Here is a 10,436-nt window from a genome sequence, read left to right on the forward strand (position 1 = left end):
GAAAAAAGGTGCCAGTAGGCCAGTAACTGTTACTCTCTTGCATTGGCAAATCATGACATTTGAGATTAATACAGTGAAAAACAAAACTTGAAGATATTGCTGGTACAACAACAATTTATTGTTATTTATTAAATATGTCGTGTGTGTGTGTGCTTGTGTGCAAACGGAACTCCTCTAAGTCTGCAAGTCCAAAAATACATTTAGGCTATGGTGAGTTTACTACATTTTATTTTATTAAATGCATTTATGGTGAGATTATTATATTTTCATGTCAATCTGTGTTCGTTTTGACCAAGAACCATGCGCTGTCACTTTAATTCAGTGCGTGCAGCACAGCAAAAATGAACTCGGTGCAGAAACGATTGCAGCATCCGCGTGCAGTGAAAGCTTTACCTGTTAACATGGGTGCGAAAAAAAAAACGCACTGTAAACGGACTACGGAGTATATGTGAAATGGGCGTGACTGACGCTTATATATCATATACGCTGACACATGTATGCTTATTAATCTTCGAGGCATTTAGCTGTGAGTGAGGTCTCCCACACTGCTTAATCCATTGTCGGCATCTTTCCGCTTGGGTCTTGGGCTTTGGAAAGGCGAAAAAAACGACCCCTCCCTCTAAACTTTTGGGGTACCTAGTGTCAGACTTGCAGGTGCCATAGGCGCATCGTTTCACCATGTGCTGAAATCGCAATGTTTGACGGAGGTCCTGCTCCTTAGTTACAGTTGCTGAGCTAGAATTGGACGAGGACCGTTCGAGGGCGGGGTTTTGTGAACGGTCAATTGGAATCATTTTCAGAATGATTTTTTACAGCTGATCAACGATAAAAACATAGACAGCCAATCAGAATCCACCCAAGCTCTAGCATTTAAAGCAGAATATTACTGTCAATTTGTGTGGATGCTTATATTAGGGCTGTGTGATTAATCGTAATTGATTTTCGATTTCGATTTTGGCTTCCAACGAATATGAAAACAAGATTATCGACGTGAAACGATTACTGTGCAGCTGCCGCATTCCATTCTGCGCACCTTCCGTTCCTTCACAATGGTGCACTTTCATTCCTTCCTAAAAGCCCAAACTTGACATCCAAATCAACCAAATAAGTGAGAGTTGTAAAATGCAGTCTATTGCTGCTAAACTGCAGGACGTGCTTGATATTAAACATGTGTTATTAAAATTGTATTAAGCCGTGAAAGAGATACTGTTTCCTAGGCAGCCTCCTGTGCGCAAGCTCTGAGACGGGGTGGAACTTGCATAAGCAAAGTATACTGTGGGCTTTAGATACTCGCCTAAACGGTCAAATAGCCTATACACAAATATGTCAGAATGGCGTTTTGGTAAGTATCCTCGTAAAGCAGGATTATGTAACAGTCGTAACAGTTGTAATGTCTTAAGTGAATGTAAACACTGAGAAAGAGCGCTATATGTAACAGTGATATTGGGTCTGTGCATTAGCTCTTAAAGTGACAGCAGCCTAATAAATCTGCTGCAGTCATTATTGTTAATCAAACAACAAAATACAAAGATAAAATCACTCTGCTCTTGAATGAATAAACTGTAGTTTTAATAAGGATTAGTCTATATTTAATGTATACAGCTTGCATTGCTGACTGTTTACTTGTCTTCTGTAACTGTTTTGAGGACTTTTACTTACATTAATTGACCAAGTATCAGTTTTTCCTGAAGTATTGATAATTGTGAAATTTCACTAACATTTCAAATGACTCATATCATGAAATAAGACTTTGATCATATTACCCAGCTATAATCGTTTTAAATAATCGTGATTTCAATATTAAGCAAAATTATCGCGATTATGATTTTCGCCATAATCGAGCAGCCCTAGTTATTTCAGTAATCATTTTTGGTGTGAACCAGCCTTAAGTGCCACCATACCTGTAGTTGTGGAACCAGTTGATGACTGTGCTGGTTTTGAGGTTGAGCTGGCTCGCTAACTCCTCGATGGTTTTAGGGGAGGGGTAAGGCTTCTGCTGGTAGGCCCTCTTCAGAGCTTCCTTCTCTTCTGGAGCCAGAACCACACGGGGTTTCTTCAGATGGGGCTGCTGGGGCTGCTGCTGCTGCTGCTGCTGCTGGGAGAGGTGTTGGGGGCTGGCGCACTGAATGAGGTCACTTCCTGACAGACCACTGTCCAGCGAATGACTCTCACCAATGGAGCTGTGGCGCCTCTTCATATAGGCTGGAAAACACATGGAAAACAGATGTAAATTCAATCAAAGAATATACATAAACAAATGCATATCACATGATTTTGTTGAACAGGAAATATTCAAGATTGCCTCATATTGATTTGTCAATACTTAAAGGTCCCGTTTTATGCCCCTTTCACAAGATGTAAAATAAGTCTCTGATGTCCCCAGAGTGTGTATGTGAAGTTTGAGCTCAAAATACCCAACAGATAATTTTTTACAGCACGTTTAAATTTACATTTTTTGGGGCACAGAAAAACGACCTGTTTCAGTGTGTGCCCTTTAAATGCAAATGAGGTGCTGCTGGACGACACAGGGGGCGGAGCTTCATGAGCTCGCGCTCAGTCTGTCAGGAAAAATTCATCTCACGGAATGATGATAATATCAGAAACTCTCAGTAACGGCGTTCATTTCGAGTCGGACAATAATGCCTACAGAGTCAGAGTGCTGTATAGACATGAAACAGGTATGGTTTAGTAGTTTAATTACGGTTATTATAACGTATTTGTCATCTGCTTGTAGGCTATGCATCCATTATTTATTAATAGCCTACAAGTCTGCTGTCTGAATGATGATCAAACATGTATTGCAGGGCTCTAGAGTGCGACCAATTTGGTCGCATATGCGACCAAATTTTGTAAGTGTGCGACTAACATTTTTCCTAGGTCGCACCGGTGTCGTGTCCTCGCATCCGCTGTCTCTCCACGAACGTTTGTTGCCGTTTGTTCTCCTTTGACGGAACTCACACTCTTCTCTCACGCATCCGCTCTTCACGCACACGCATTCTCTCACGCACGCATCCACTCTTCACGTCCTCGCATCCGCTGTCTCTCCACGAACGTTTGTTGCCGTTTGTTCTCCTTTGACGGAACTCACACTCTTCTCTCACGCGATGCCACAGCTCGCACAACACGACAGCCCTGCTTAATGAGTGACGACGGAGGACAGAATTAAACATTCAAACGTAGCCTGGTTACACTTAAGGTCTGTTATATTAGTCTGATTCTATTTTAAATTTCGGCTTCCAAAGATTATAAAAAAATAATATATTGAGGTAAAACCATTAAAAACTATCTAACTACGCGCAACTTCTTCCCTTCGCAGCATTACGCTGTCATTTCTCCCTAAAACTCAGAATCAGAATCAGCACGATCGGTGATTGTAAATGCAGTCTAGCTACTGTTGCTAAATTGCGGGACGCGTTTAATAATTGAAAGAGCTATTAAAAACACAAAAATCTGCGCAAGAGATGTTGTTCGCATGGCGGCGCGCGCTCCGAAACAGACCGAGACAAGCAAATTATACTTTCGGTTTCATGTGCAGATTGTGCGCGTCTAAACGATCAATTGTACACAAAAGCGTGTCAAAATTACCGGCATTGAGATTTACTTAAAACAGTTTATGTCTTAAATGGACGTAGTTATGGAAATAGTTGGGAGAATATGGTGCATCAGTAGCCTATTAGATCTGCACCCGGTCTTAAAGGGGCCGCATTCTAATAAACATGCTGACGATTGCGCCATTACTGCAAATCAAAACAACAAGAAAAAAAATCACTCACAGCTCTTGAAAGAATAACTTCAGCTTTAATAAGCATTAATCTATTTATGATCAATTTTACAGTGTTATTTTACATTTTATTACTTTATTAGATTTCTTTTTAGACCATGCCTGAACAGTAGTAGGCCTTCCTGAAATTAAAGCACTGTGTAGGCCTATATAAAGTGTATCTTTGTTTAATTGTTTATCTTTTGTTTATCTATTGTTTATCTTTGTTTATTATATATAAAACAAAAAGAACCATAAGAATACAGTTAAAGTACTGTATCGATAAGCAGTATCGGTAAGAGTAGGAATACGTTTTTACCTACACCTTCTAGTTTAAATTCATTTACATAATATATATGAATGTGTATAGAGCGTGATGAAAAGGTGACCTTAAAATTGTGGCGTTAAAGGTGATACAGCGGAGGAAAAATTTGGGTGCACCCAAATTTTGTGCTGGTGCACCTAAATAAAAAAGTTAGGCGCACCAGTGCAACCAAGGCAAAAAGTTAGTCTGGAGCCCTGTATTGATGAGTATAATAAAGTTTATTGTACATCACACAAAAGATGAAGCGTCAGTTTTACTTCAGAAAATCACCGTAAGAGCTGAGTAAACACAGTAGCCTAAGTTATAAGAAGTGCGCAATTAGCCAGTAGAGTTGAGGGAGCATTCCTGTGGGCGGAGGTTAGTCAAGAAACGGTTCTGGTGATGTCACTAATTCAGGAAGTAGAGGGGTGTAGTCCAATCGAGCCGTTTTTTGTAGTCAACTTCTGTTAAATAAAATATCTCGCTTGGCATTGAACTTTGAGCTTTATAATTTTACAGATATTATTTATGCTCTAACAGCAACATTACACACTAACTAAAGTTTGAAACATGGGATCACGAAGAACGGGACCTTAAAAAAAAAAAAAAAAGGGAGGGGGGGGGGTAATGTGCCCCCCTCAGTGTCTATGGTGGTTACAGTGTGTTAGATGCTGTAGATTAAATTATAGTTAATACAGTGCTTGAATGCTGTATTTCTCTCTAGTCAGTAGGGGGCAGTCTCTGATTACAAATATTAATATTGCATCAAGGTCTTTGTGAATTTGGCTCAGATATTTGATTCCACCATTATCCCACCAGCATTGCAAAAATAATAACTATAAATAAATACATAAAAACTTCCCCAACAAAACTTCCTCAACGAAAGATTCATCGGGGCTTAACGATAAAGAGAACTATGCAAGAGTTGAACTATGCTTTCATAAAGTTTTGCATTTGTTGTACATGTATTTTTATTTATTGTACACATTGTTGTTTTATATGTTTTATGCTTTTTAGCAAATTATGTTCATTTAAATAAAGTAATGTGGTCTAAATGCCCAACTTAGATTATATATTTTTTTGTGAGGGTCAGTTAAAGTAGGTTGAAAATGATAAATCAGTAATGTTTTGCATCATGTCTATTCAACGTGTAAAATCTCCAGCTACTGTATTTTTTATTTAAAAAAAAGTTTTTATACTTTATATTAATTTGATCAAAAGAAGACATTTATAATGACATTTAATTTCCTATTTCAAATAAATGATGTTGTTTTGAACTTTCTATTTATAAAAGAATCTTGAAAAATGTATCACGGTTTCCACAAAATATTAAGCAGCACAACTGTTTTCAACATTGATAATAATAATAAGAAATATTTCATGAGCACCAAATCAGCATATTAGAATAATTTCTAAAGAATCACGTGACACTAAAGACCAGAGTAATGATGCTTCTAAGGCAAATGCCAACCAAGTATTTGAAGGTTGAGCAGCGAGCTCATTGGCTGCTGTGAGCAGGAACCAATCAGCTGTGCCCTATAGATAATTATGTGATTGCAAGCAGGTTGAATTTAGGACCCATCAGCCTGCGCCATCCAGAGTTTCATGACAGAACTTTGTATATATTTTAAATTGTAATAGTATTTCACAATATTACAGAGATTAAAAGTGTTATTGCCAGTAAAAATGTTGGCCGAGCAAGTACAAATCTGAAATACTGGCCCAACTAGGCCAAGAGAAAGCTGTTCATGATAGGCTAAGCAAATGTTCTCAAAACACCAATCACTCCTTCTCCTTCAAACAATTTACAGCTTAATAAGAACAATTTACAGAAACAATAACACTGTTAACCAGTATGTCTTTCAATTTTTTTAAACGAACATCAATATCCCTGCTCTGATTAAAAAAGTGCAGTACAGCTCACTACACAGCTGTGTGTGAAATTTGTCATTTCCGCTGCGTTTCAGTGTCTGTTGAAGAGGAGCCTTTGGCAACAGCAATGGTAAAAGATTCCGCTGGTAGCTAAAACTCTCAGAACAAGGGCCAAGCAAGGCTAATTTGCTTTGTGCCTCTAGCCAGCGCCGAGGTCAAACTCATACTCTTTTCTGTAAAGCTAGAGCAAAAAACAGCGAGGTGGAGAGAGAGACAAAAACAGATAGAAAGAACACGACAGCAAAGCTGTTGCTTTCTGTCCCTGGCAAGCGCACAGTGGGCTTTAGGGGTAAATGGTGGAGCCAGTTTCACTCTAACGAGGAGGTCCCCCCGAGTTTCGCCCGCTCCGCGCACACGGACCGCAAAAGCCTGACTCATAACAAAACCATCATCGTCATCGTCACCCAGGGAGCACCAGTAATGTCACTTTTAGCCCGAGAGGAGTGTTAAACAGGCCTAATGACTCCAGGAATGTTCACTTGGCCTGCTGCACGCTCGCAGGCGTGCGGGCCCGGCGCTGGGTGCAGTGGACTTTAAGTAAGCCAGCCCCACAGAGCCGTCAGCCTGTCACAGTCGATCATGGAACTGACATCTCCCACCCTCATCAATCCAGACAGCGGAGCGACGAGCGGCCTCACAGAGCATGTGCGGCCTATTCGGCAGCCAGAGGACACATCTGGGCTATTAAAGAGGGAAAAAAAGAGCAATCAAACAGCCCATCAGGCCTCCCTCTGCCTGACCGGCTCATCTCCGGCATCTCGCGCATCTCTTCACATTAAAGTGAGGCGCGCTGACGAGAGGCAGCTTAAAGATTGTTTTCTGCAACTCCTGCGCCTGTTGGAATCAATACCGGATAAACACAAACGCACGCTTGCCGATAATTAGCAGGTGCTGAAAGTAAATATGGACACATGACAAAAGGGGCTGGCGCTCTATAATGGTTGTGCAGAATTTTTTTTTTTCTGTTATTGGAAAGATGTAAGAACAAGTCTTCATTTATTAGTATTACTCGTAGCTTTGAACATGTAACATTTGTTATATTGTTACAAATGTAACAAACTCTTTTACACTAACATTCAATTCAAAAGCAAGAATTCATTAAATCGATCAAGAGTGACAAAAAAACAAAACATGTATAGTGTTACAAAATGTAGTATAAATGCTGTTCTTTTCAACTTTCTATTCATTAAAGAATACTATTAATAATAATATGAAATTCAATTAATAATAATATGAAGTGTTTCTTGAGCACCAAATAAACATGTTGGAATGATTTATGAAGGATCATGTGACACTGAAGACTGGAGTAATGATGCTGAAAAATAAGCTTTTTTAAAAATATTTAAAAATAGAAAACAGTTATTTTAGATTGTAGTAATATTTCATAATATTACTGTTTTTACTTTATTTTTGATCAAATAAATCGTACTTTTTGAACGATAGCATAATTCAGCGTCTTTAATCTACTATAAGCTGCTGTAACGGCCAGAAGCAACTTGAAAATAATACATCAATCATTTTACATATCACATTATTTGAGATTTTAAAGTGGCTGAAGTAATTTTGCAGAATAACAAAAAGTCAAATGGTTCTGTTAATTATAAGTTTTGTTTTTGCATCAATGTAGCCAGATTGAGCTGTTCTTTTAAAAATGAAATGTGTTAAGGACATTATCCTGCACCCTGAGCCTCCTTCTCTTCATATGGAACAGGCACAGATTGGGCACCAGCACTTTGTAAGTGAAAAAAAAAAACGAGCACAAGCCGAACTCAACCCAAGTGAGCACAATGGATCAAGCAATCTGCTGCACCACAGCTCCAACGTCAAGCAATAAAACAAGAAAAGATTAATAAAATCCCACACCAGACAGAAGTCTTTCAACCGTCCCGAAAAGACCTGCCAACTAAACCGACACTGAACAAACTGAAGCACTTTAATAAACAGTGAAATAAAAACATTCTGAAACAACACAGACAATTGCAAACAGGTCTTGGTGTGCGGCCAGACTGCGGCAGACGCCTTTAGAGGAGAGGTTACCTTTCTTTTCCATCCGTTTCATGTCCATGAGTTTCTCCACGTTGCGCGGGTCGCTCAGCCATAGCTGCATGCGTACAAACGGCTCTCGCCCCTTCAGGCTGAGCTTATGCCAGGGCTTGGGCCGGGCCAGCAGATCAGACACAGAGCCCTGCGTCAAACCCAGAATGCTCTCTCCAAACAGACGCTGGCCTGTAAACACAGACAATCGTATCCGTCAAGAAACCTTCATGTCAACATGTTCCACTCATGCTGGACAACCTGAAAGTGTCCAAATAACATTTTACAATTTAACAAACCTATTTTTGTGTAATGTTTTACTTAATGTATTTTGAGCTATTTTTCTCTTGGGGAAAATGCCACTTGGTTTGACATTTTGGTATAAAATGGAAGACATTCATGCAGTTTAACTTTCTTAAGTGCCTAAATGTGTTTTGAGGCCACTGTAATATCATTTATTCTGGGCCAATATTACTATTAAAAATGTATTTAAGAACATGCTTTTATTGTAATACGGCATCAAAGTTTGATCAAACAAACCCTGCTGATTTCGCTTTTAACCTCCACCTTTAAGACAAGGCACTTTCAAACTGTTTTCAAGGTGCTTTCAAGCTGTTTTCAACGGCCGCTTAAGCTTTCAAAATCATTTTTTTAACCTAAATAAAAGGCACCTGAATCCTCTCGACAATAACTGCGATCCGTCTATGTTCAAAAAGGAAATGTTCCCCAGAGTAAAACAAAAGCCTGAGATCCCAGAAGATTACTTCTCTCTCTCCGCGCAGACTCGTATCAACACAGCTGTCTTTACATTTTGCACTTTATACAGGTCAATACCACTACAGAGCACAACAAATCTTTGTTGCTCCCGAGACAAACATCGCGTCGGGAAATGAGATTCTGCGAGATGAAAGAGACTGTGACAGTATCACGCTGAGGTGCCGTCTGCGCGATATATCCGTACTTTCCTTTGTTATATAGTGTGTGATCACGTGACTATAAAAGAAGAAAGTGTAAACACAAAGTTCACAAAGAGAAAGTACTGGTGTTTTTGGTCAATTCTCTTTTGAACATAAGGACAACGGTTGATGCGAGTTAAAACAAACGGTGAAGGAGAAAGTAGCTGTGTCCAGTGTGGCATTCTCATTCGACCTCTCATTAATTATGGCGGGGACAGTCGGAGTGGACGGCCATTAAGTCCTAAAGCAGGGCCAACCTGTCCTCCACCTGTCCTCTCATGTGGAGAGCCATTATTACATGTATCGTCTCTCTAGGACAAAACCATGATGTACTGTATGTATCTATTAAATGTATGCTGAATGCTTCTGACAAATCTAAAACATGGACGACAAATAAACAACACGACTTATGTCGATTTATGTGTGGCAATTTTTCTACCTTATTAGTAAACGAAAACCACCAATTATAGCTTAACTGTAAGTTACGATATGTAAGTATTAGTAAAAAAAAAAAAAGTATAATATATTAAATATAAATATAATATTATTAAAGTAAAATATAATAAACTAAATAAAAAGTATAAGAAATAAAAATCAGTATTTTTGAAATAATGCAAATTAACAACCATTTGAATTTTTTCCATTTGATTTAGTCTAGTTAGTTTTGTTTCAAATACAGTGTGTTTTTCGGTGATCGATATATAAAAAACGTCAAACTTTTCCACTTTGCCGACCACTTTCCCTTGCGCATGAAATCTCCCTAATTCCAGCAATGAGAACGCGGAACACTGATGATGATGATGATGATGATGATGATGATGATGCATAACAACAGAGCATAGGTGCCGAAGCTGTTGTGAATCCGCCTACCCATAGATGCTCAATTTAGTTTTACAACAAAGGTTGTATTTCATCAGGAGGTTAAATCACTTGAAATGGTCTATGCAAATGTTGTTAAAGTGTTTCAACTTTTAACATGACCTCGTGGTATGGTAATTTGAGTGTTAAAAACAGGGTCATGCTGTCCAAGATTGTAAATGAAGCCAGTAAGATATTTGGCAAGACACAGAAACATCTGAATGATCTATACACATAAAATGTAAAATCAAGCAAAAGGCTTTAGTGATAGTAGGGGATGTGTCTCACCCTCTTCATGGTGAGTTTCACCTGTTGCCATCAGGGAGACCACATGCAATGAAGAAAGTTTTTCAGTTACCTTTTGTGTCCAATGCTGTTAAAATTTGAAATGCAATGATTGTTGTTGATTGGTTTTAGTATTGTCTTGTATATGTATACTTATAATATTTGTGATGTTAATTTAATGTTTTTTAATGTTAATTATAACATTTTAAACTAATATTTTTACATTAAAGTTATTCAAAAGTTGTAGTATATATATTTTTTTATATTTGATAATTTCTATATTTAAAAAAATTATATAATAAAATTT

General features: G+C 38.4%; 1 protein-coding gene across 7 annotated transcripts in view; it reads right to left on the bottom strand.

The window, feature by feature from the left end:
• Positions 1-10,436, bottom strand: part of cux1a (cut-like homeobox 1a) — a 126,333-nt gene that overhangs the window by 5,541 nt on the left and 110,356 nt on the right. For 4 of the 7 annotated variants that reach the window (XM_081353540.1, XM_081353541.1, XM_081353537.1 and 1 more), the window contains 3 exons: positions 10,133-10,153; positions 8,034-8,222; positions 1,902-2,202 (listed from right to left, as the gene is read on the bottom strand). In XM_081353540.1, the coding sequence (XP_081209666.1) occupies positions 1,902-2,202; positions 8,034-8,222; positions 10,133-10,153 (511 nt within the window). The remainder of the gene's footprint in view (positions 1-1,901; positions 2,203-8,033; positions 8,223-10,132; positions 10,154-10,436) is intronic. The other 3 variants (XM_081353542.1, XM_081353543.1, XM_081353539.1) reach the window with 1 other exon arrangement.

Source organism: Scardinius erythrophthalmus (genome assembly GCF_964197995.2).
Source record: "Scardinius erythrophthalmus genome assembly, chromosome: 23".
Taxonomy (NCBI): domain Eukaryota; kingdom Metazoa; phylum Chordata; class Actinopteri; order Cypriniformes; family Leuciscidae; genus Scardinius; species Scardinius erythrophthalmus.